Genomic DNA, 26648 nt, shown 5'->3' with positions numbered 1-26648 from the left:
AAAACAACTGGGGGGTAAATTTTATCCTTCTTTTAAAGATGTTTTGCAGGATCCACCATATTTTTATCCAAAATGCCTTGACATTACGACATGTCCACCATATATGAAAATATGTAGCATCACAAGAACCACATCTCCAACATTTAGGTTGAACATTTGGATACATAGAGGCAAGCTTTTTAGGATCTAGGTGCCATCTATAAAACATCTTATAAAAATTTTCTCTCAAGTTTTGTGCTTGTGTAAATTTCACATTTCTTACCCAGATTCTTTCCCATGTTTCAAGCATTATTGGTTCCTCGATATTCTGAGCCCATTTTATCATACAATCCTTAATCAGTTCCGTTTCAGAATCCATCTGTACTAATACATTATATATCCTCTTTATATGCATTGAGCTTTGATCTCTTATTTGTTTAAACAAATTATCCTCAACTTTTACAAAGCCAATTTTTTGATCTGTTTTCCACCTAGCCTGTAGTTGACCATACTGAAACCACGTTTGAACTACCTTCTCTTCTTTAAGTACCTCTAAAGATTTTAGTTCCATCACCCCTCTTTCTGAGATAAGAAGTTGTCTATAGGTGGTTCTATCGTGTTTTTGTTCTACATTCATATTTTCAATTGCATGTCTAGGAATTGCCCACATGGGCACTTTATCATTTAATTTATGTTGATATTTTTTCCAAACCCACAATAAAGCATTTCTTAAGATGTGATTTTTAAATTTCTTATCCGTTTTTTTGTTAAATAACAGGTAAGCATGCCAACCATATAACAAGTCATATCCCTCGATATTCAAAATTCTGTCATTAGTTAGATGAATCCAATCACTAATTGCAGATAATGCCACTGCGTCATAGTATAATTTTAAGTTAGGTAATTTCAATCCTCCTCTTTCACGTGCATCTTGCATTATTTTCATCTTTACCCTCGGCTTCTTTCCTGCCCACACAAATTTGTTGATACCCTTCTGCCATTCTAAAAGATTCGCATCTCTTTTAAGTATTGATAACATTTGAAAAAGAAATAAAAATTTTGGTAAAATGTTCATTTTTACTGCCGCTATTCTACCCAGCAAGGACAAATGCAGTTTTTCCCACCTTTTCAACTCCAACTGTGTACTATGCCAAAGTGATTCATAATTATACTTGTATAATTTCCCATTTGAGATTAAAATATTAACTCCAAGATATTTAACTTTTTTAACTACCTCACATCTTAGCATCGCCCCCAGTTCTTCCTTCTGTTTGATAGTCATATTTATAGCTATTATTTTGGTTTTTCCTAGATTTATTTTAAATCCCGAGACTTGACCATATTGATTGATCGTATTCAATAATACCCTACTAGTTTCCTGCGGTTGTTCCAATATTATAACCAGATCATCCGCAAATGCACGGACTCTATATTCTTGCTGTCTAATTTTAATCCCTTTTAGACCGCCCAGGCCCCGTATCTTATTCAACAGTATTTCCAAAGTTATAATAAACAATAATGGGGACAGAGGACAGCCCTGTCTTGTACCTTTTTCAATTTGAAAGGAGTCTGTCAGACTTCCATTGACAATGATCTGGGCTGTTTGCTGCTGATATATTGCACCAATTGACCGTAAAAAGCCATCTCCTATCTGCATTTTTTGCAATGTCTTCAGCAGGAATTGCCAATTAACTCGATCAAAGGCTTTCTCCGCATCCAAAAATATGAATGCGGCCGGGATTTGATTGTTCTTTCCCAGGTATTCTAAAGCGTTGATAATTAATCTAACGTTGTCCTTCATCTGTCTGCCCTGTATAAAACCAGTTTGATCGGTATGTATCAGTTGTTGAATTACCCCCATTAGCCTATTTGCTAATATTTTAGTAAAAATTTTATAATCTACATTGAGTAATGAAATAGGTCTGTAATTTTTTGGTTGGGTAAGGTCTTGGTCTTCTTTGGGTATCAACGATATGAACGCAGTCTTCCACGAAGGAGGCACTTTCCCTCCCGATTGAATTTTATTGAATAGTTCTCTGAGGGGTTCTACCATTTCTAACTGTAGATTTTTATAATAAACAGCTGTTAAACCATCTGTGCCTGGTACTTTCCCTAACTTTAATTGTTTAATTGCCTGTAAAATTTCCCCAGAGGTTATAGGTTGATTCAGCTTATGCCTATGTTCTTCTCTAACTAGGGGGATTTTCTCTTTATCTAGGTATTTGTCTATATCTCCGTCCTTAATTTTATCCCCTTTATACAACTCTGTAAAAAATTCCCGAAATACCTTTTGAATCTCTTCCTGTTGAAACACTTCCTTCCCTCTGTAACACAATTTGGATACATTTCGAGCTTTCCTTTTTTTTCTAATCTGATAAGCCAACCACCTACCGGGTTTATTTGCATTGCAGAAAGTATTATGTTTAGCATATAATAAACTAGTAGCTACCTGGTCAGAGATCAGCATATAAAACTGAGATTTTAATATAGCAATTGTTTCCCTAATCTTTGTATCTCCTGGATTCAATGTTAATTCTGACTCTTTCCCTTTAATTTCCTCTTCCAATTCTTTTCGTTTTTGCCCTTGTTTGTGTCTATGTATTTTGTTTATATTCATTAATACTCCTCTCATATACGCTTTGCTTGCATCCCATACATATTCCAAAGATGTACCCTTGTTCATATTGAGAACAAAATATTCCGATAGCAATTTTTTACAATCATTAACATACTTTTCATATCTAAATAAGTTTTCATTCAACCTCCAGGACCTTCTTGCCTGGGCTACCCTTCCCAATTCCATCCAGACTGGATTATGATCTGAAAGAACTCTCGCCATAATCTTTGTCTTTTTCACCCTACAAAGTAAATCATTTGTAATTAGTATAAAATCAATCCTTGAAAGAGATTGATGTCTATTGGAAAAAAAGGTAAAGTCATATTCTTCTGCATGCCTCTCGCGCCAAGCGTCTCGCAATTCAAAGTCGTCCAGCATGTCAAAAAAGGGTTTGGGTAACTTAGCTCGAAATTTGGTGTTCGGGCGAGCTGTCTTCTTATCTCTTTTGGTGTCGATCACGCCATTCCAGTCACCCAATAATATACAAGACTCAAAGTCCCACTGTACTAATTTAGCATGGAGATTTCTATAAAATCCATCTTGTTGTTGATTAGGAGCATAAATTCCCAAAAGTAACGTCTTTTTCCCTTCTAAGATTAAATCTAATGCAATATATCTTCCAAAGGGATCTGCTTCAATTAGCTCAGCTTTAATGTCTTTTCTTAAATATACTACTATGCTGGGAGAAATTATCAACAACCTTGGATACACAAACGATACACTCTAATGGCAGAAAGTGAAGAGGAACTAAGGAGCCTCTTGATGCGGGTGAAGGGGAATGGAAAAGTTGGCTTGAAACTCAACATTAACAAAACTAAGATCATGGCATCCGGCCCTCTGAATTCTTGGCAAATAGATGAGGAAGAAATGGAGGTAGTGACAGATTTTATTTTCCTGGGCTCCAAAATCACCACAGATGGGGACTGCAGCCAATAAATTAAAAGACGCTTGCTCCTGGGGAGGAAAGCTATAGGAAATCTAGACAGCATACTAAGAAGCAGAGACATCACCCTACCAACAAAAGTGCGCATAGTCAAGGCTATGGTTTTCGCAGTTGCAATGCATGGCTGTGAAGTTGGACGATAAGAAAGGCTGAGCACCAAAGAATTGAGGCCTTTGAGCTATGGTGCTGGAGAAGACTCCTGCGAGTCCCTTGGATTGCAAGGCGATCAAACCAGTCAGTCCTAGTGGAGATCAACCCTGACTGCTGTTTAGAAGGCCAGAGCCTGAAGATGAAACTCAAATACTTTGGCCACCTAATGAGAAGGAAGGGCTCACTGGAGAAGAGCCTAAACCTGGGGAAGATGGAGGGCAAAAGAAAGGGATGACAGAGAATGAGGTGACTGGATGGAGTCACCAAAGCAGTAGGCATAAGATTGAATACAATACAAGAGCAGAGTTGGAAGAGACCTTGGAGGTCTTCTAGTCCAACCTCCTGCCTAGGCAGGAACCTTATACCGTTTAAGACAAATGGCTATCCAACATCTTCTTAAAGACTTCCAGTGTTGGAGCATTCACAACTTCTGGAGGCAACTTCTGTTCCACTGATTAATTGTTGTAACTGTCAGGAAATTTCTCCTCAGTTCTAAGTTGCTTCTCTCCTTGATTAGTTTCCACTCATTGCTTCTTGTTCTACCCTCAGGTGCTTTGGAGAACAGCTTGACTCCCTATTCTTTGTGGCAACCCTTGAGATATTGGAACACTGCTATTATGTCTCCCCTAGTCCTTCTTTTCATTAAACTAGATATACCCAATTCCTGCAACCGTTCTTCATATGTTTTAATCTCCAGTCCCCTAATCATCTTTGTTGCTCTTCTCTGCACTCTTTCTAGAGTCTCCACATCTTTTCTACATCGTGGCAAGCAAAACTGAATGCAGTATTCCAAGTGTGGCCTTACCAAGGAATTATAAAGTGGTATTAACACTTCATGTGATCTTGATTCTATCCCTCTGTTTATGTAGTCTAGAACTGTATTGGCTCTTTTGGCAGCTGCTGCACACTGCTGGCTCATATTTAAATGGTTGTCCACCAGGACTCCAAGATCCCTCTCACAGTAACTACTATTGAGCCGTGACCCGACAAAAGGGCGAACGTTTTTCTTGCCTAAATGTAGAACCTTACTCTTGACTACAGAAGATGGTAAGGAGAGGGAAGGAGGAGCCACGTAGCGATGTCACAACGTGCGGTCTCGATACTCCGAGACCGCTGTTGACACTTTTGCCGCTCGACAGTCCATTGAAACCTAAACCGTCCCATAGAGACAGTGATCAGGAAGATGAAACCTTGCTGGTCTCAGGGACATTGCAAAGTCCCTGATCGACCCAAGGGAAGCACTTCAAGCTGGCAGCCCCCAGGCTGATGAAATCGGGACGCTCTGGAAGGAAGTGAAAAGAGAAAGTGAGTCCATCTGATGAGGTATTTTTTCTATTTTGCGAAAGACTGCCCAAAGAAATTTTTCTTTAAAGTCAAATTAGATCCTTAAGCAAAAGAATTGAGCGGTGAAATTAACCCTATTTGGATTGCTGTGGAAAGCTTTTTTTTTCTTTGTAACTATTCTTTGTGGATTGAAGTGCTCGCAACGTTTCTCATTTCTCCTCTTAAAGTGAACGGATTGATTTTTTTTTCTTCTTTTTGTTTAACAAGCTTTTTGTTGCTTTATTTTTTGACTTCTGGATTAAAACCTTCCTTCTTACTTTTACAATTCTTCCTATTACTTGTTATTAAATTTCACTAAAAGAAATCTAAAGAACTTTGTTTCCTATAAGCCAGAAATAAATATTAGAAAGTGAAAAGTAGCACATTGCCACTCTGAGGTCAGTGGCTGGGGTTTTTGAAAGAACATCTCTCTTTTCTTTCCTTCTTTGACTTCACTGACTTTGTAGCTGAAGGGTTTGCAACTTCTTTACAGAAACTGATAAAGAGCCAAGGGCATGAATTGTTTTCTCAGGTGCCTTTGATAACTATTTTGGTAGGAGAAAGAAAGTGGGGGGGATAGAACCCTTCTCCTTTGAAGAGCATAAAAGAACTTGTGTTCAAGTCAATCTAAAATAAAAAATAAAAGAGGCCTGGAAGGCTAGAGTAGCAGTGGCTTTTTGTTTTTTTTTTTCTTTCTTCTGTTTTGGAAACATGGATCAATATTCAGATGAGGAAACCTTAAAATTCCAAAATATCTTGGCTGGAATTCAAAATCTATTGGAAGGATATGGGAGAATTGAGAAGTTGGAAAGACTAGTCTTCCTCACAGCAAAAGATGATGGGGTTGGAGCCCCAAAAATTAAAGGGGGGAATGAAGATATAGAAGATAATGATAAGACAATAGATGAATTTATTAATGGAGCAAATGTGGGTGAAAGTGGAAAGAAGGGAATATGGAAAAGGGAATTCAACGAATTGGAGCTCTACCCCAGATTCCAGGACACAGAAGAAGAAAAAAATAGTAATGATATGGACTTAAGAAAAGAATTTCTTTAAGAAGCAAGATTGACAACCATAGACAAGCTAATTTTATTAGCAGCTGGTGGGCAACGAAATTACCTGAGAGATCCTTCAAGCAACAAAGTGGGGAGAGAAGTCTATAAAAACCTTATAAACGAGATAAAAAGAAGACTGATACCACAATTGGCAAGAGAGTTAAGACTGTTTTGTTACTGGAAAGATACAGGTTGACAATGAAAGTTGATATTAAAAAAATAGTTGATTTTGGTGATTAATAAGTAGGAATTTGGTAACTCTTAAGATTGTTTTAGATTATCAAATGTTTATTTGCTAACAATTAATTAACTATGACAATAATGAAATGATAATGGATACAGCTTAATGATATATACATGTACTGGCAATCTAGTAAAAGAAATTTGGATATAAATTGCAAATTGTGACTTGGGAAAAAGACCTATAAATTTTATTAACAATTTTTTATTTAGATCTTGTTATAAAGGTGTAAGGTTGGGGGGGTCTGACGAGAGAAGATGGGATATAAATAGTAAATGATTTTTAGCCAATAATAACAAAAAGGAAATGTCAATGGACATTGTTTAACAATATATACATGCTATAGTTTTGGCAAAAGTAACTTGGATATAAATTCTAAACAGTGAGTTGGGGGGAAAAGGGGGGGAAGATTTTGAAACTTTATTGACTTTTACTTAAAAGATGTCATAAAGGTGTAATGTTATTGGAGGATTTTTTGAAATAGCCAATGAATGCAATTATGTGGTTGTGTCTTTAAGTATGAATGATTTGAGGTAAAAGCATGTCCAAATAATTGTAGTCAAATGAGAATTGTGGTATATTGATAGTAAGATATACAAAGATTTTTGATTTAAAGTGTATAATCTAATAAGAACTATAAGTAATGACTGTGAAAGAAATGCACGAAAGTTATCTGTAACCAATCGGCACGCTTTCTACAAGATGTAATGATGGATGATTCTTTTTTTGTCTTTTTGTTCAATTCAAATAAAAAAAACTTAAAAAAAATAAGATGGTAAGGATAGAAGGCCTGGAGGAAGATTGTCCATGGGGTCGTGGTAGGTCGGATATAATTTTGCAAATAACAACAAAATCTATATATGCAAATCTCATTCAGAGTCAGTTTTGCGTTAAGGAATACAATAGAATAACAGAGTTGGAAGGGACTTTGGAGGTCTTCTAGTCCAACCCCCTGCTTAGACAGGAAATCCAACACCAGTTCTGACAAATGGTTATCCAACATCTTAAAAAGTTCCAGTGTTGGAGCATTCACAACTTCTGGAGGCAAATTGTTTCACTGATTAATTGTTCTAACTATCAGGAAATTTCTCCTCAGTCCGAAGTTGCTTCTCTCCTTGATTAGTTTCCACCCATTGCTTCTTGTTCTATCCTCGGGTGCCTTGGAGAATAGTTTGATTCCCTCTTCTTTGTGGCAACCCCTGAGATATTGGAATACTGCTATCATGTCTCCCCTAGTCCTTTTCATTAAACTAGACATACCCAGTTCCTGCAATCGTTCTTCATGTGTTTTAGCCTCCAGTCATCCCTCATCATATTTGTTGCTCTTCTCTGCACTCTTTCAAGAGTCTCAACATCTTTTTTACTCCGTGCGTCCCATCTTTCCCCTCTCTGGCATCCAGAAGCACTCTGCAGGCCAAAAGGGGGGCCATTTTTGGTCTCCCAAACCCTCTGTGCATCCTATTTTCAGCCTCCCTGATGCAGGGGAGAGCAAAAACGTGATATATGGAGGCCTATGGAGGCCAAAAGTGGGCTTGTTTTTGGCCTGCAGAGTGCTTCTGAATACCAGGGAAGGCAGAAATGGGAATACATGGAGGGTTTGGGAAGCCAAAAACAGGCCTGTATTTGCTTTATAAGATGTAGAGACATTTCCACCCACTTTTTTTGGGGGGGGGGGGCATCTTAGTCTGAAAAATACGGTAGGTCCCTGTGGGGTGGGGTGGGGTGGGGTAACAGGTAGGGCGAATATTGCAGAGCCTCTGCTGTCATTCGTGAGTATGAACAATGGCTGTTGGTGCTGCAATACTCATAATTTCGGAACTGGGTCTGAAGTAGTTGGGGGAGGGCTAGTCATTACTTGGAACAGTTGCTAAGTGAACCGTCTAACTCGGGATTTACCTGTACCCTAGGATGCTCTGAGTGACATTGCATGAGGGCTTTGTTCTTGAATTGAATTGGGAGAATGCTCTTCCATGGGCTGAGTGTAAAAGTGTAAATTTCGGAGGCTTCAGAGGACAAATGACAACACACTCCTCTCATGTGACCTCCAAAGGACACATAAAAGCACACCTCGTTCTTTTCAGCCTCCACAGGTAACTTGAAATAGAAATTAAAAAATATAGATAAATAATGGCAGAAAAAGCCTCTAAGCAAAGGAACATTGACTCTTTCTTTCCTTGGAGCACAAGAAGGCCACATCCTTTCCTTCCTCCTCCCAGGAGACAATATCTGGTCAGTGATTTTTTAACAAAAACCTAACTATAATCTGTCTTCTTGAACTCTCTGACTGGGGACTAGAAATCTCTTACCCAGAGAGACCACGTTCCTATGGTTTTCAAGCATGACTTCCGAATGCAACGCTTTCTGGTCAGGATCCAGCTGAGACCATTCCTCCTCAGAGAAATACACAGCCACCTCCTCGAAGGACACCAGACTCTCCTGAACACGGAAAAAAGAACAGAACAGGAGGATTCACAAGATCTGTCCAACTTCATCAATGATTTGAACAAGAGGATGTCCAAAAAAGAAGGCTGAATTCAGCTGGCTAGCATGCTCATGCGTACTGGAGCTGACAAGGCAACGCCTGGCGTGCGCTAATGGCTGCGTGTGCCACCTGTGGCACGCACGCCATAGGTTCACGGGACTACGGGGTGACATGAGACCAGTGTTCCAAGAAGCAATGGATGGAAACTATTCAAGGAGAGAACCAACCCACAAGTAAAGCAAAATTTCTTCACAGTCACAACAATTAATCAATGGAATAACTTGCCTCCAGAAATTGTGGGTGCTCCAACACTGAAGGTGTTTATGAAGGATTTGGACAGCCATTTATCTGAAACGTTGCCTTGTTATAGGGATTCCTGTCTTACATGCTCAGCACAGCCACTCCCTTTGGATTTTAATAGTCTGCTTTATTTTTTAATACGATTTCCTTATTTTTGAACTACAGGTTATAAATAAGGCTTTTAAAAATGGTAATGTGGCAATGTGAGTATGTATTTATTTTGTATTGTTGTTGTTTGCTGAAACTTCGTGTCTGACCCATCACGACCCCATGGACAATGTTCCTCCAGGCCTTCCTGCCCTCTACTATCTTCTGGAGCCCATTTAAGCTCACACCGAGTGCTTCGGTGACTCCATTCAGCCGCCTAATTCTCTGTATTTCCATTCTTCTGTTGCCCTCAATCTTTCCCAACATTAGGCTCTTCTCCAGTTCAAGTCAAAGAATTACCAAAAACTTAACTTTTGAACTTCAGGTTATAAATGAAGCTTTTTAAAAATGGCAATGTGGCAATGTATTTAGTCATTTTTCATAAGCCTTGCACAATTCCGAGTCAATGAATTACCAAATAAAAAGGGTCTCTAGCAGTTCCTGCCACTGTGATATATCTATTCCTATTTCTTGAAGGACCTTTAGAAAATTGCTTCTTGTAAACTTGCCGGAGTTCCTAGCAGAAGAAGATAACCAGAGGAAGCTATGCTGGCTGACAGCAACCTGAACCTGCTATCCTGCCCTCCATATTGCAGAAGAACACAAAAATAATCCAGGCCAAATAAGGGGGCGAGATAAAAAGAGAGAGCACTCTGTACATCCACTTCATTTCCTTATGGAAGAATACAAATCTAATATATTTTCCCTTTCTTACTTGATTTGGAGGTTCAACCGCTGCTTGATCTCCGTCAAAAAAACCAGAAAGCTTCATTCTTTGTTTCTCTGAAAGGAATAAATAATTTCAAAATGCATAATTAGAAAAATGGGAGGAGGTATTCTATAGAAGAGAGAGCGAAAGTAAGACAGATGGACAATCGGAGGATCTTCCATTACCTCCGGAGCTGTCCTGACTTTGATCTTCCCAAGGGATCCTCCTGAAAAATAGCTCCTGAGGGGGATTTGATGGGTTCTTCTCTCCCTCAGGATCTCTGATCTCCACACTGCAGCACTTCAAATAGGAGGAAGGAAATAGAAGCAGAATTAATGTACATCACACAAAATAAAGTGGATTGTCGTTACTTTTAAAGCCCTACATGGTATTGGACCTGGGTACTTGAGAGACAACCTCCTGCCAATTACCTCCCTACGACCAATTAGATCCCACAGATTATGCTATGTATTATGCGAAGAGCCAAGGTGGCGCAGTGGTTAAAATGCAGCACTGCAGGCTACTGCTAGATCAGCAGGTCAGCGGTTCAAATCTCACCGGCTCAGGGTTGACTCAGCCTTCCATCCTTCCGAGGTGGGTAAAATGAGGACCCAGATTGTTGGGGGCAATATGCTGACTCTCTGTAAACCGCTTAGAGAGGCCTGAAAGGCCTATGAAGCGGTATATAAGTCTACTGCTATTGCTATTGCTATTATGCCTCCTCCGAATACCATACACTAGCCAATGTCGACTGTCGACCCCTCGGGGGAGGGCCTTCTCTGTGGCTGCTCCGGCCCTCTGGAACGATCTCTCACCACCCTTCAGGCTTTCTGCAAAGCTATCAAGACCTGGCTGTTCCGGCAGGCCTGGGGCTGATGAGTTCCCAGCCCCACTCGAATTGTTGCAACTGCTGCGTTGCTTTTAATTTGTTTTTGTTTTTGTATTTGTTTTTGTCTTTGTTGTTTGTATTCCCCCCCCCCACCTTGTTTGTTAGCCGCCCTGAGTCCCTCGGGAATAGGGCGGCATACAAGTGTAATAAACATTTACAAACATTCTTATATTTGGAACACAACCTCAAAGCCCCAATATCCATATGTGAGATTGAGTGAGGAAACAATGGAACAACGTCCTACAAGAATAGGTGAATTGCCGCATATGATGAAGGCCAAAGAGGGGTGAAGTATTCAAACAGTTTCCGTATTCTCTTTTGAGCTCCCTAAAGTCTCTCACCTGCAGCTGGATCTGCTCCTTCTGCTCCTCCACCTGGCTCAGGAGGAAGCCTTCGGCCAGGGCCACCGCCTGAGAGCTGCTCTCTGCTCCACACTCCCGCACCCAGCTCTCCATCTCTGGGGGCAGGAGAGCCAGGAGCTGCTCCAGAACCACCAGGTCCAGCATCTGGGCTTTGGTGCATTTTTCTGGTCTCAGCCATCGCCTGCAAACGTCATGGAGTCGGCTGCAAAGTCCTCGGGGACCCTCAGTCTCCCAGTAATGGATGAAGTTCCAGGGCTGAACTTCGGAAGGGAGGATGGTTTCCTCCTCCAGCATCTTCTGCCCAGTTCTTGTCCCGATCTCTCCACAGCTCCCAGACTGAACAGTTGAAGGATCTTTCCCGCTTCCCTCCCTGGCAAAAGGTTCTGTCTCCAAATGGGTCCAAAGACTCTTGTGGGTCTCCAGATGCCTTTTCCTTCACGGGACCATTTCTGGTGTCCCAGGACGGATCCCTGCAAGTTATTCCGCACTTTCCCCCCCTCAAAAGAAACGTTTGCCTTGCAAAGACCACAAATGGCTTCCAGTTTCTGTATCTGAGATGGAAAGAAAAAGAAAAGCCAAGAATTAGAAAGTGGAAATTCAGCCACTGAACAACCTTCACTCAACCCCAAGCGGCTCATCCCAGAACAGAGCAGAGGTCCCCCCCAAGCAGGGCCGGGAAGGAGGCAGCTGGAGAGGCCGCCCCGCTTCTCTCCCACTCCAAAGACAGAATGGGGCCCTCGGGGAGCCTGGTGCGAATCCTGCCTCCTCCTCGCCCGGCTTCTCTCCTCTCCTGCTGGGCCTCCGTAAAGCCGACCCTCCCCTCCTCCCACTCGGGCTCTTCCCCGGATCCCCCCTTCTCCTGCTTTCCCCTGCAGGGAGAGGGCGGAGTCCGGAGTATGGGACTCGGGAAGGGCCCCCAACTCACCCGGGGCACGTCTGGATGTCCCCCACGACAGCCTCTCCGCCTCCTGCGGAACCCCAGCGGTTAAGGAGAACGAGTGGGGCGTCCTAGAAAGGCAAGGCTCGGTGACGTCACTTCCTTCTCAGCCTCCACTGGAAAGTCAGCGTGACGTTCGACCTCCAGTGGCCCAATAGGGAAGCGCCTGGAGTTCCCTCTCTTGGCAGAAGGCGCCCCCTGGTGGATTTGGCGCAAAGAGCCAGGATAGCGCAACTTCATTGGGTCTGCATAAGAGAAGAGGAAATAAAATAAATCTCTGTGGCAGCCGCTGAGATATCGGATGATGCCATCATGTCTCCCCTCCCCCTTCTTTTCATCAGACCAGACTCACCCAGTTCCAGCAACCGTTTTTCATGTTTTGGCTCCATCTTTGTTGCTTTTTTCTGCACTCTTCTCTGGCGTCTCAATATCTTATTTATTTATTTATTTATTTATTTATTTACTAACTTATTAATTATACAAAGCATAAAGAAAAAAAGGAAATAGGAAATTAAGGGAAGGAGAAAGAGGGGAAATGAAAGTCTGAGGTAGAAGAGAAAAAAAGAAAAAAAAAGACTTTCTTCTTTTTAACGCAGTGCAAGATAATTTAAAAAACGCATTCCAGCCTGACAATTCAATCTAATGGACAAAAACAAAGTCATTTTCGGTCTGTTTCTTTTGCTTTAAATGTGAAGATATCCAATTTAACGGCTGGAGAAGGAAAGCGCAGGATGGTCCCAAACAGCCCGTTATGGCTAAGTGAGGGCGGGCTCCCGTCTGAGGGGATCTGAGCTCTGATTGGTTGCTGCTTGTGGAAAGGGGGCGTTTCCCTTGTTTCCCGCCTTTTCCTTCTGGGCGCCGTTTGAGATTTACCTCAGGATGTTCCTGTCAGTTTTCTCTGCTGCGAATGTCAAATACATTTATATTGATACGAAACTAGAAGGTTGTGTCCGTGTCTCCCTTTTCCTTTGGACAATTTCGTTGCACTTATTTTGTACAATGACAATAAAGGCTCTCCTGTACACCAGCTGCGTGTTTCCTCCACATTAAACCGCTTCAGTTGCTACCTTCCAGTCCTGGGTTTTCTGTTTTCTCCCCTGATAGTGTCGGAAGGAAAAACGGGTCCAGTTCCAAGAAGGGAGTAAAATGGAGGCTGCTTAAGGGAGGAGGTTTATTGACGGGCAGAACCAAGAACGGCCTGCAGTTGGAAGAGAACAGAGCTGGGAGGGACCTTGGAGGTCTTCTAGTCCAGCCCCCTGCTCAGGCATAGGAGAAGCTATATACCATTTCAGTCCAGTCTCTTCTTTAAATCATCCAGTGTTGGAGCATTTACAACCTCTGGTGGCAAGGAGTTCCACCGGCTAACTCTCCTTCCTGTCAGGGAGTTTCTCCTTAGATCCAGGTTGCTTCTCTCCTTGGTTCCTTTCCACCCTTTGGGGGATACTTGGGGCCCCTCTCTGGGGAAGCCCCCCAAATTCTCTTTTGGGAGAGCCGAGCGGGAGGATTTCGGTGCCGTTTCTGCGGCGTCTGATGATCCAGAGTATCGGGACTCCACCTCTGGCAACCGCCGCCGCCGCCATTCGGGCTCCCGAGGCGATCATCGTAGCTTCTTCCTCCCTCCAAGCCGAGCCGGGAGCCGCTTTGCCTGCGGCTGTTACCCGGGAGCGTGGAGATGGGGTGGCGGGCGTTTCCTTCACATTTGGGGCCGGGGGGAGGGGAATCGGAAGGGGCCGGTTCATCCAGACGTTCCGAGCAAGGGAGACGCGTGTTTCAAGGATGGAACTCGCTTTTTTTCTTCTCCCGTGAGAAAAGGCGGCGCCTCTGCCTGATCCAACTGAGGGGTTTCTGGGGCTTCCCTTCGGATTGGGGGTGTCTCTCTCTGACCCCCAACTTGTCCTCGCTATCTCTCCCCCCCCCCCGCCTTATCCAGCGCAGCAGCCCTTCCTACGGCGGAACCGTCTCATTTAATGACCGTCTGTGTGTCTTTCGGGCAGATGCTTCCAGGCCGAGAGTAGGAATGGGGGGGGGGGGTTCTCGGACTTTTGAGCTGGGAGGGGCCAGAACGAACTCAAGCGCCAGTGGGAATTCTCCCTGCTGGAGCGTCATCCGTCTCCAGGCAGAGTCCTTTGTGACTTCACCTGGAGGTTCGGCGCAGAGCGAAAGTGAAAGTGTGGGGGGGGATCCCTTCAGTCTTGAGAAGCTGCAGGGCAGGCCCAGAAGAGACCCTCCACTTTCTTTGATCTCGTGGCGATTCTCAGCTAGACTTTCCTCTGTGTGCATGGAGCGGTGGACTAGATGTCTGTTTAGGTTCCCAATCTGACCGGTCAGGGGAGGTGGGAGGCGCCGAAAGGGCCCTGGAGGCATCGGCGTCTTTCTCCTCTGTCTTCGGGGACGCTTGTGGGGCAGCATCCATGGCTTCTGCTGGACTCCCCCTGATGCTGCTGGTGGGGGCGCTGGCCCGGATCCCCGGAAGCGAAGGGGGGAAGGAGACCCCGGTAAGGAGGGGGCTGGGCGGGGGAGGAAGAGGTTGGGGTGGGGAGGAGGTTGGGAAAGACCCCCGGAGGGGGAAGGAAACTGCTGGGTCTCCAGAGCCTCCAACAGCCTCGATCTCTGCGTGGTCTCCTCCCCCTTCCTCCCCAATTTCCCCCCTCACAGGAGAACGGAGAGGGACCCCACCCCTTTCCCTGATGGTAGCCGAGGTGGGGGTCGCAGCCAGGCCCCTCTCTCGGTAGTCCTCCCCCAGTGTCTGGGTGGGAGTGGGCTGCCTGGAAAGAGGAAGGGAAGGAAAAGCGAAAGCGAAAGAGGGAAAGTGAGGCATTTTCAGCCCTGAATCTCCAGAAGGAAAAAGTGGCATTTGAGCAAAAGGATTTTGGCTTCTTCAGAAACTTCACTTTTTCTTCTGAATCTCAAATTTGAGGCTTTGGAGGCCAGGCAAGAGGGGAGCTTCCATCCTTTCTGGGGGAGGCCCTGAATTTGGGGAGGAGACCAAGGATTCCCCCCCCCCCCATAATCCCCTGGTCAGTGGTGAGATTCAATTTTTTTTATTACCGGTTCTATGGGTGTGGCTTGGTGGGCGTGGCAGGGGAAGGATACTACAAAATCCTCATTCCCACCACATTCTGGGGCCAGCCAGAGGTGGTATTTGCCGGTTCTCGGAACTACTCAAAATTTCCGCTACAAGTTCTCCAGAACCTGCTGAGTTTCACTCCTGGCCCTGGTCCTTCCCTGAAAGGGACTCCTAGGTTTCCTGCATCTCACTTGGAGGAGGGGAACTTGGAAAGCGTCCCTGAAATGGGAGTGGGGGTGGGGGGCTAAGGCAGGGCCAGATCTGGAGGGTGGGTCCCCTGGGTGAAGGGAGGGAAGCAGCAGCCCAGAGGAGGGTTCCTACCAGTTCGCACCTATTCGGTAGAACCGGTTCATCAAATCTACCAAACCGGTTAGAAGAGGTTCCACCAGTGGACCCGGAAAGCAGGCCACACCTACAGAAGAGGTTCCAAATTTTTTTGAAACCCACCACTGGTCCTTGGATATGATTATTCTACACTATCATGCTCATATTTATAAAACTCAGTGCCTCTGTGAAAGGTAAGGATGACTACTGCGTTTGTGGTGCAATCAGAACATTGTGTGTGTTGAAGTTGATTTAATGCAAACCAAAGATGCCTTTTAAGAAACAAGTTGACATCATATTCTTATGCATGCCAGTGCTGTGTGTGAGGTAATTTAAGGTGGTTCTGACAAGTGTCGTCGGCATCTTCATATCCGGTCACATGGGTGGCAAGCCACTCCCATCCGGTCACATGGGTGGCAAGCCACTCCCACAAAGGAGGCCACACCCACAGAGTAGGTTCGAACAATTTTTGAAACCCACCACTGCAACAGCCCCACTGCTCGGCCTTCCCCAGAGGCATGGGGGAGCCCCACAGTAGGAGAGGGGCGCAGAGGGCAAAGGGCCAAAGGCTGAAAAGGACTGAATCCAGAAAAGGCTAGGGGGGAAATCTCTTCTTTTTTTTCTCATAGTCTGATTATTAGGCGTTAAAATAGTGGCAGGCTCAAGAAATAGAGGGAATAATAATATACATATTTTATGTAATATATTAAAAATATCCAAATATAAAGATTAGATGTTGAAATACGTGACATTATGTTTTAATGATATTCCTATTGTTATTAGAATGGGAAATTAAAATGTTGAACAATTAAATAATGGTCTATATTTTAACATAAATATGTATAATAATATTACAATTATATAAGTATGACTGAAATAACAAATAATAATATCACTACTACTTATATTTAAATAAATGATACCCAGGTGCCTCACTGTTCATGTATTGAGATTGATGTATATTTTTTAAAAAAGATCCACTCAAGAGAGAAGCCATTTACAGTAAATAGCAGTAGCAATAGCAATAGAAGTAGACTTATATACCGCTTCATAGGGCTTTCAGCCCTCTCTAAGCGGTTTACAGAGAGTCAGCATATTGCCCCCAACAATCTGGGTCCTCATTTTACCCACCTCGGAAGGATGGAAGGCTGAGTCAACCCTGAGCCGGTGAGATTTGAACCGCTGAACTGCTGATCTAGCAGTAGCCTGCAGTGCTGCATTTAACCACTGCGCCACCTTGGCTCATGCATAGAGTGTGGAAAGACTTTTGCTAAAAGAGGTACTCCTATTTCCCATAAGATGATCCACAAAGGGGAGAAGCCATATAAATGCATGGAGTGTGGAAAAACCTTTGCTCAAACACTGCAGAAACTATGTCTCATGTTTCATCCAGTCTTTAACACCAATAACACTTTTTGAGATTCAGGAAACTGCATTCCACATTGTTCTAATACTACAAAGTTTGCAAGAGTACAAAATGCTGCTCCACAGATTCTCCGGGTTGCAGCCCACTACCGCTCCAAGGTACCTTCTGATTCTAAAGTCTCCAAAACAAGGGGATTTGCTTAAATTGAGTGTGTGTTTCTGAGGAATAATGGAATAATAGTTGAAAGGGACTTTGGAGGTCTTCTAGTCCAACCCCCTCCTCAGCAGGAAAACTGAAAATGCCAAAATCTGAGCGGAAGGCCTGGGGATGGTATCAGAAGAAGGTTTAGAAGGGACTTGTGGGGGGGAACCCTATACCATTTCAGAGAAATGGCTGTCCACTCTTTTCTTCAAAACTTCCAAGTGATCAAGCACCCAGAACGTCTGGAGGCAAGTAGTTCCACTGGTTAATTGTTCTCACAGTCAGGAAGTTTGGTTGCTTCTCTCTTGGTACAGTTTTTATCTATTGCTTCTTGTTTTGCCTTCTGCTTCTTTGGAAAATATATTTCTTTGTGGTAGCCCCTCAAAAGCCTGTTTTGTTATCTGTCTATCACTCTTGTGCAAAACATCTGAGCCATTTCCTCCTTTCAGTGGTCCGTGAAAGTACATCTATAGTAGGTATGTAGATGCAGATAATAAAGTCAAATAAAAGTGAACAGCATTTTTACAGAACTATAGATACGTTGAGGCTGGGCGTGACAAGGAGTGGCGAGGAGGGGCCGGGAAAGGCACCCCTTGATGTGAGTTATTTTGAATTGGCCATGCTCACCCAGTCACATGGCCATCAAGCCACGGCCACAGAACAAAATCCCAGATCAGCTATGTGGTTTTGGGGTTTTTTCTTATAAGCGAGCTATTTTTGTGTCTAATATTCTGGCTAGCAGTTTTCTAATAGGTAAGGTGCTAACTTCTGTCTCACGCAGACCCCTTCCTATTGCAGAGCAGAATAAAAGAGGTTTTGTGTGAGGCAGCGCACAGACCCACTCCCCACCTCCTCCTGCAGTGAGAGAAGACAGGAAATAGCAAAGCTCTTATCTGTTTGTTGTAAGGCAAAGAAATGAAGATCAGAGAAAATGTTTTATTAGAATTCATATTCCTCACTCTCATGTCCATTCCATCCACACACGGGGCCTACCTCCACATGTGACCCTTCCTCTGATCCCCAGGGCCTCATCTGGGCATAAATTCCATCGTCTGATCCTTCAATTTCAGGAATGGAGGATCACAGCATGCAGAGCATTTGGGATCTTTCTGGATCTGGTGGCTTTCAGTTTTAACCAGTCTTAATCCAGGTGGATTTCAGGCGAAGTGGCTGCCAGGTGGATGGTTGCAGCCATAAGCCCTGAGTGGGGGTCTCTGCTGAGCAGGAGAGCGTGGAGGGGGGGGTTGGAGGGTCAAGCAGTCCTAGACTCCCTGGGGACAGTCTAGAGGATCTTCGTCCCTCCCTCACAAGAAAGAGCTCTGAAATGAAGCTGGGAAGAGGGTCTCAGCAGGGGAAAGTCCAGACTGCCCTTCTCCCCCTCCTTCCAACCTGCCACCTCCAACCTCCATTTTTCAGAATTTGCAGAAAAGCCAGGAATTAATCAGCTACTGAAGAAAAAGCAACACTTTATTAGGATCTCTTTCAGACAAGTGACTATACAGTCACTTCTTAAATATGTCCAGTGATGAAGCAACCTCACTGTCTGAAGGAAAGCTGTTCCACTGCTTAATCGTGTTCAGTGTAAGGAAGATTCTCATTAAGTGCTCTGGAAAATATATTGACCCCCCTACTCTTTGTGGCAGCCTCTCAAGTACTGGAATACTGCTATCGTGTCACTCCTAATCCTTCTTTTCTGTAGACCAGCCAAACACAAAACTTGCAACTGTTCTTCATGTTTTAGTCTCCAGGCCTTTAATCATCTTAGCTGCTCGTTTGCACTTTCTCCAAAGTCTAACCATCTTTTTTGTAATGTGATGGTCAACAGGATGCAGTAATCCAGGTACAGGCTTACTAAGGCTTTATACAATAGTACTAATAATGCACATGATTTTGATTCTATGCCTCTCTTTATGCAATCAAGGATTCTATTAGCTTTCTTGGCTGCTGCCGCACAGACTTGACTTATGTTTAAGTGATCATCCATTTGGACTCCAGAGGTCCCTCCACAGTTTCATTTTGTTGGATTCAACCTTCCCTCTTTTGGATCACAAAGGCACAATATGCATACACAAACAAATTTATAGAGACATAGTGGGTCACTGATTTGAATGCAGTACTACAGACTAATGGTCCATAGCCAGGAGTTCGATCCTGACCGGCTCATGGTTGATACAGCCTTTTATCCTTCTGAGGTCGCTAAAATGAGGTCACAGATTGCTGAGGACAATACACTGACTTCATAAACGGCTCAGAGAGTGTCGTAAAGCATTGTAGAGTGGTATATAAGTCTAAGTGGAATTGCTATTGCTAGTTTCTCTTGAGTGTGGATCGTTTTGAGATGACAACCATCCTCAGCGAAACTCTGTCAACGTCTAAAGTGTTTCCATGACTACTATCAACTTGAGGAGTGGGGGGAAATGCCATGCATACTTTTGGCCAGAGTAAGAGTCTCATATTTCTGTACTGGGATGTGAATGTGGATGTCCAGAACCCTGCCATAAGGTCCTGTTGGAGAATGTGATTAATGACGTCAACCAGAGGGGAGGGGACACAGGGGTAAAGTTCAGATGCCATTAAGTGGAATTTAGTTTCGGCTCCACAGAAGTCCTTGCCAAGATGTTAGTCCTAATAAATGAATGCTTTTTTTAAAACCTTGTCTCGAGGTTGGTAAATTAATTAGGCCAACTCTTGGAAACTTCACACTTTCAACATTTCATGCATTTATATGGCTTCTCCAGTGTGGATCATCTTATGGGAAATAAGATTACCTCTTTGAGAAAAGGTCTTTCCACATTCCATGCATTTAAATGGTTTCTCTCCCGAGTGAATCTTTTTGTGGCTTCTTAGTCCACTGCCATGAGTAAATGTCTTTCCACACTCCATGCATTTATACGGCTTCTCCCCTGTGTGGACCATCTTATGGGAAGTAAGTGTTCGGCTATAACCAAATGTCTTTCCACACTCCAGGCATTTATATGGCTTCTCCTCTATGTGGATCATCTTATGGGAACTAAGTGTACTGTATTGAGCAAAGGTCTTTCCACACTCCATGCATTTATATGGTTTCTCCCCTGTGTGGATCATCTTATGGGAAATAAGATTACCACTTTTAGAAAAGGTCTTTCCACATTCCATGCATTTGAATGGTTTCTCTCCTGAGTGGATCTTTTTGTGGCTTCTTAGTCCACTGCCACGAGTAAATGTCTTTCCACACTCCATGCATTTATACGGCTTCTCCCCTGTGTGGACCTTCTTATGAGAAGTAAGTGTTCGGCTATAACCAAAGGTCTTTCCACACTCCAGGCATTTATATGGCTTCTCCCCTGTGTGGATCATCTTATGGGAACTAAGTGTACTGCTATGAGCAAAGGTCTTTCCACACTCCATGCATTTATACGGCTTCTCCCCTGTGTGGATCATCTTATGGGAACTAAGTGTACTGCTATGAGCAAAGGTCTTTCCACACTCCATGCATTTAAATGGTTTCTCTCCTGTGTGGATCCTTTTATGGGAACTAAGTGTACTGCTATGAGCAAAGGTCTTTCCACACTCTATGCACTTATATGGTTTCTTCCCTGTGTGGGTCATCTTATGGGAATTAAGATGCCCATTTGTGCCAAAACATTTTCCACATTCCAAACATTTATAAGGCTTCTCTTTTGTATCAATCGCTTTGTGAGATGTAAGGAAATTACTTCCAAGGGAAAGAATGAATGTCCCATTGTAAATTTGGTCCATGCGTCTTCTTACAGCATCATCTCCTTTGTTTTGGGTTAAATAGTGTTCATTTACTTTAGCTTTGATTAGCGTCACACTTTTTCCGGTATATTTTTTCCTTATTTTCTCTTGTTGGGAAAGAAAGTCTTGCATCAGAGCATCAGTGTAAGATGACCTTTCCTGATTCCAATTATTTAACTGGTTTCTCTCATAGCTTTCGAATTTCATTCGAATTCCAAACTTCCCCATTCCATCTTTAGCACTGATCACTTGGAACAGTTCACAGGAATCTTGATTCTCCTGCCCATTATTACCTTCAGAGCAAAAGAGAAATGAAAACGATAACAAGGTTAGAGGAAAAAGATCAAAGTCAAGTGAATTTCCTTCTGAATTTCTCAGAAATTCCATTAGGTTGTATGTTTGCATGCTTACATGTGATATAGATACGATGATTTCTATATTCATGAGTCTGAAAGCTTTGAAAATACCTAGAAAACATCTCTTTCTTTACAATTATCATCTATATATGCTGTATATAAGGCTGTATACCGTCGCCTTGCCTATTTAACTTATATGCAGGGCACATCATGAGAAAGGTGGGGCAAATGAATCAAAAGTTAGAATTAAAATTACTGGGAGAAATTATCAACAACCTCAGATATGCAGATGATACTACTCTAATGGCAGAAAGTGAAGAGGAACTAAGGAGCCTCTTGATGCGGGTGAAGGAGAATTGAAAAGTTGGCTTGAAAATCAACATTAAGAAAACTAAGATCATGGCATCCGGCCCTCTCAATTATTGGCAAATAGATGAGGAAGAAATGGAGGTAGTGACAGATTTTATTTTCCTGGGCTCCAAAATCACCACAGATGGAGACTGCAGCCAATAAATTAAAAGAGGCTTGCTCCTGGGGAGGAAAGCTATAGCAAATCTAGATAGCATACTAAGAAGCAGAGACATCACCCTACCAACAAAAGTGTGCATAGTCAAGGCTATGGTTTTCGCAGTTTCAATGCATGGTTGTGAAGTTGGACGATAAGAAAGGCTGAGCACCAAAGAATTGAGGCCTTTGAGCTATGGTGCTGGAGAAGACTCCTGCGAGTCCCTTGGATTGCAAGGCGATCAAACCAGTCAGTCCTAGAGGAGATCAACCCTGACTGCTGTTTAGAAGGCCAGAGCCTGAAGATGAAACTCAAATACTTTGGCCAACTAATGAGAAGGAAGGGCTCACTGGAGAAGAGCCTAATGCTGGGAAAGATGGAGGGCAAAAGGAGAAGGGGATGACAGAGAATGAGGTGACTCAATGAAGTCACCAAAGCAGGAGGCATAAGCTTGAATATAACAGCAGAGTTGGAAGGGACCTTGGTGGTCTTCTAGTCCAACCCACTGCCTTCGAGTGGGGCTGATGAGTTCCCAGCCCCACTCGAATTGTTGCGGCTGTTGACGAGTTTTTAATTTGTTTTTTTGTATTTGTCTTGTCTTCTTGTTTTTTGTACTTCCCCTTTTCCCTATTTAGTTTGTTAGCAGCCCTGAGTCCCCTCGGGGAATAGGGCGGCATACAAGTTTAATAAAACTAAACTAAACTAAACTAGGCAGGAACCTTATACCATTTAAGACAAATGGCTATCCAACATCTTCTTAAAGACTTCCAGTGTTGGGGCTTTCAGAACTTCTGGAGGCAATTTCTGTTCCACTGATTAATTCTTCTAACTGTCAGGAAATTTCTCCTCAGTTCTAAGTTGCTTCTCCCCTTGATTAGTTTCCACCCATTGCTTCTTGTTCTACCCTCAGGTGCTTTGGAGAACAGCTTGACTCCCTCTTCTTTGGGGCAGCCCCTGAGATATTGGAAGACTGCTATCATGTCTCCCCTGGTCCTTCTTTTCATTAAACTAGACATACCCAGTTCCTGCAACCGTTCTTCATGTTTTAGCCTCCAGGCCCCTCATCATATTTGTTGCTCTTCTCTGCACTCTTTCAAGAGTCTCAACATCTTTTTTACTCTGTGCGTCCCAACTTTCCCCTCTCTGGCATCCAGAAGCACTCTGCAGGCCAAAAAGGGGGGCATTTTTGGTCTCCCAAACCCTCTGTGCATCCTATTTTCAGCCTCCCTGATGCAGGGGAGAGCAAAAACGTGATATATGGAGGCCTATGGAGGCCAAAAGTGGGCTTGTTTTTGGCCTGCAGAGTGCTTCTGGATACCAGGGAAGGCAGAAATGGGAATACATGGAGGGTTTGGGAAGCCAAAAGAGGCCTGTATTTGCTTTATAAGATGTAGAGACATTTCCACCCACTTTTTTTTTGGGGGGGGGGAGGCATCTTAGTCTGAAAAATACGGTAGGTCCCTATGGGGTGTGGTGGGGTAACAGGTAGGGCGAATATTGCAGAGCCTCTGCTGTCATTCGTGAGTATGAACAATGGCTGTTGGTGCTGCAATACTCATAATTTCGGAACTGGGTCTGAAGTAGTTGGGGGAGGGCTAGTCATTACTTGGAACAGTTGCTAAGTGAACTGTCTAACTCGGGATTTACCTGTACCCTAGGATGCTCTGAGTGACATTGCATGAGGGCTTTGTTCTTGAATTGAATTGGGAGAATGCTCTTCCATGGGCTGAGTGTAAAAGTGTAAATTTCGGAGGCTTCAGAGGACAAATGACAACACACTCCTCTCATGTGACCTTCAGAAAAGACATAAAAGCACACCTCCTTTTTTCCAGCCTCCACAGATAAGTTCAAAGAGAAATAGAAAGATACAGATAAGAAATGGCAGAGAAAGTATCTAAGCAAAGAGACATTGATGCTTTCTTTCCTTGGAGCATGAGAAAGCCAGATACTTTCCTTCTCCCTCCCAGGAGACGATATCAGATGACTGATTTTTTAACAAAAAACCTAACTATAATCTGTCTTCTTGAACTCTCTGATTGGGGACTAGAAAACTCTTACCTAGAAGAGAGACCACGTTCCTATGGTTTTCAAGCATGACTTCCGAATGCAGCGCTTTCTGGTCAGGATCCAGCTGAGACCATTCCTCCTCAGAGAAACACACAGCCACCTCCTCGAAGGACACAAGACTCTCCTGAAGAAGGAAACAAGAACAGAACAGGAGGATTCGCAAGATCTGTTCATCTTATCAATCATTTAGACAAGAGGATAGAAGGAGAACTCATCAAACTTCAAGAAAAGACCAAATTGACAGGGATACCAACACTCCAGAAGATAAGCTCCAGATATAGAAGGGTCAATAGATTGGGACCCATCTAACAAAATGAGAATCAATGGTGAGAAATGTTAAGGCTCTACATTTAGGAAAGAAAAACAAAATGCACTGACATAGAACAGGTGATACCTTGCTCAACAGAAGTGCAACAGGGATCTTGGAGTCCTAGTGGACAACCACTTAAACATCAGTCAGCAGTAGGCTACAATTGCCCCCCCCCCCCAAAAAAAACCCAAACAAACCCAGAATCCTAGGCTGCATTAAGTGGGATAGAATCGAGATCACATAAAGTGTTAGTACCACTTTATAATGCCTTGATAAGACCTCACTTGGAATATTACATCCAGTTTTGGCAGCCAGATGTAAAAAAGATCTCGAGACTCTAAAAAGAGTGCAGAGAAGAGCAACCAAAATTATTAGTGGACGGGAGGCTAAAAGATATAAACAACAGTTGCTGGAATTGGGTATGTCTAGTTTCATGAAAAGAAGGACTAGGGCAGTGATTGCAAACCTTTTTTGGATCGCGTGCCAAAAGCGGGGGGAGCGCAGCGGGGTCGTGCGACCAGCCCTCCACCACACTTTCGATGCGCTTTTTCGCCCTCCCCAGGCTCCAGAGACTTTACAGGAGGAGGGGAGGACAAAAACAGCCTCCCCCGCCCCCTCCGAGGTCCTTTGGAGTCGTCAACCCAGAGGTTCGGACACGGTAACGAAAAACGGTCCAATGCACAAACTGGGAGTCTGTTCCCAAACTCCCAGGTTGCCCATAGGGCCACTTTTCACCCTCCGGAGGCTTCAGGGTAGCCTCCCAAAGGCGCAAAATGGCCAAAAAGAAAGCTGAATTCAGCTGGCTAGCACATGCTTGTGCACTGGAGCTGACAGGGCAACCCCTGGTGTGCCCTAACAAATGGCTCCATATGCCACCTGTGTCACGCATGCCATAGGTTTGCCATCACGGGACTACGGCGTGACATGACACCAGTGTTCCAAGGAGCAATGGATGGAAACTATTCAAGGAGAGAACCAACCTACAAGTAAAGAGGAATTTCCTGACAGTGAGAACAATTAATCAGTGGAATGATTTGCCTACAGAAATTGTGGGTGCTCCAACACTGGAGGTGTTTATGAAGGAATTGGACAGCCACTTATCTGAAATATTATAGGGATTCCTGTCTGAGCAGGGGGTTAGACTAGAAGACCTCCAAGATCCCTTACAACTCTGTTATTCTGTTCTATTCTTCTCTAAATTCCAAAAGCAAAGATATGCACTAAATTATATGGCTGTGCATCATACAAGTCCTAATTTTAGGTGAGAAAATGGGCAAATTTGAAAACTGCTTTCACTGAAGAAATATTTGGGGAAGTTTTATCAAGTTGATTGATTCTGCAAAACCTCCAATGCCTTTCAGCAAAGTAATCCCACTTCTGGATCAACTGATCTATCGCTCTCTCTGACATTGATTGATCTAGTAGTCTGAGCCATTGGCTGAAAGGAAGAAAACAAGGAAGAGAAAAATCCCTGGGAAGGTAAAGTGGGAAAGTTTGATCCCCTAATTGAGGCACAAATGAGAGGATTGGAAATTATTTTGTAGCCCAAAGTACCATGTGGCATTTATTCATTTTTCATTAGCCTTGCACAATTCAAAGAATTACCAAAAAAAAAAAGAGTCTCTAGCAGTTCCTGCCACTGTGATAAATTTATTCCCATTTCTTGAAGGATTTTTTAAAAATTGCTCCTTGTAAACTCAAAGTTGGAGAAGTACCTAGCAGAAGAAGATAACCAGAGGAAGCTACGCTGGCTGACAGCAACTTGAACCTGCTATCCTGCTCTCCATGTTGCAGAAGAACACAAAAATAATCCAGGCCAAATAGGGGACGAAATAAAAAAAGAGATCACTCTGCACATCCACTTCATTTCCTTAAAGAAGAATACAAATCTAATATATTTTCCCTTTCTTACTTGATTTGGAGGTTCAACCGCTGTTTGATCTCCGTCATAAAAACCAGAAAGCTTCATTCTTTGTTTCTCTGAAAGGAATAAATAATTTCAAAATGCATAATTAGAAAAATAGGAGGAGGTATTCTATAGAAGAGAAGAGAGAGCGAAAGTAAGACAGATGGGCAATCGGAGGATCTTCTATTACCTTCTGAGGTGTCCTGACATTGATCTTCCCAAGGGATCCTCCTGAAAAATAGCTCCTGAGGGGGATTTGATGGGTTCTTCTCTCCCTCGGGATCTCTGATCTCCGCAGTGCAACACTTCAAATAGGAGGAAGGAAAAAAGAAGCAGAATTAATGTACATCACACAAAACAAAGTGGATTCTTATATTCGGAACAGAACCTCAAAGCCCCCAATATCCACCTGTGAGGTTGAATGAGAAAACAATGGAACAATGTCCTACAAGAATAGGTGAATAGGTGAGCCAAGGTGGCGCAGTGGTTAAATGCAGCACTGCAGGCTACTGCTAGATCAGCAGGTCAGCGGTTCAAATCTCACCGGCTCAGGGTTGACTCAGCCTTCCATCCTTCCGAGGTGGGTAAAATGAGGACCCAGATTGTTGGGGGCAATATGCTGACTCTCTGTAAACCGCTTAGAGAGGCCTGAAAGGCCTATGAAGCGGTATATA

General features: G+C 43.4%; 1 protein-coding gene across 2 annotated transcripts in view; it reads right to left on the bottom strand.

The window, feature by feature from the left end:
* Positions 1-26275, bottom strand: part of LOC106553795 (uncharacterized) — a 56035-nt gene extending 29760 nt beyond the window's left edge. The window contains exons 1-4 of one of the 2 annotated variants that reach the window (XM_087711347.1): positions 26165-26275; positions 25981-26048; positions 23750-23882; positions 19823-21123 (exon numbers count right to left, since the gene is read on the bottom strand). In XM_087711347.1, the coding sequence (XP_087567473.1) occupies positions 19823-21123; positions 23750-23882; positions 25981-26037 (1491 nt within the window). In that variant the 5' untranslated portion in view covers positions 26038-26048; positions 26165-26275. Of the gene's footprint in view, positions 1-8614; positions 8745-9952; positions 10021-10131; positions 10247-11176; positions 11624-19822; positions 21124-23749; positions 23883-25980; positions 26049-26164 lie in introns of those variants that run through there. The other variant, XM_087711346.1, reaches the window with a different exon arrangement.
* Positions 26276-26648: the final 373 nt, after the last annotated feature.

Source organism: Thamnophis sirtalis, unplaced genomic scaffold, assembly GCF_051295495.1.
Source record: "Thamnophis sirtalis isolate CommonGarterSnake01/CBP01778 unplaced genomic scaffold, rThaSir2_p1.2 scaffold_3, whole genome shotgun sequence".
NCBI lineage: Eukaryota > Metazoa > Chordata > Lepidosauria > Squamata > Natricidae > Thamnophis > Thamnophis sirtalis.
Note: the sequence above shows the minus strand (reverse complement) of the source record. Positions and strands in the feature narration are given on the sequence as shown.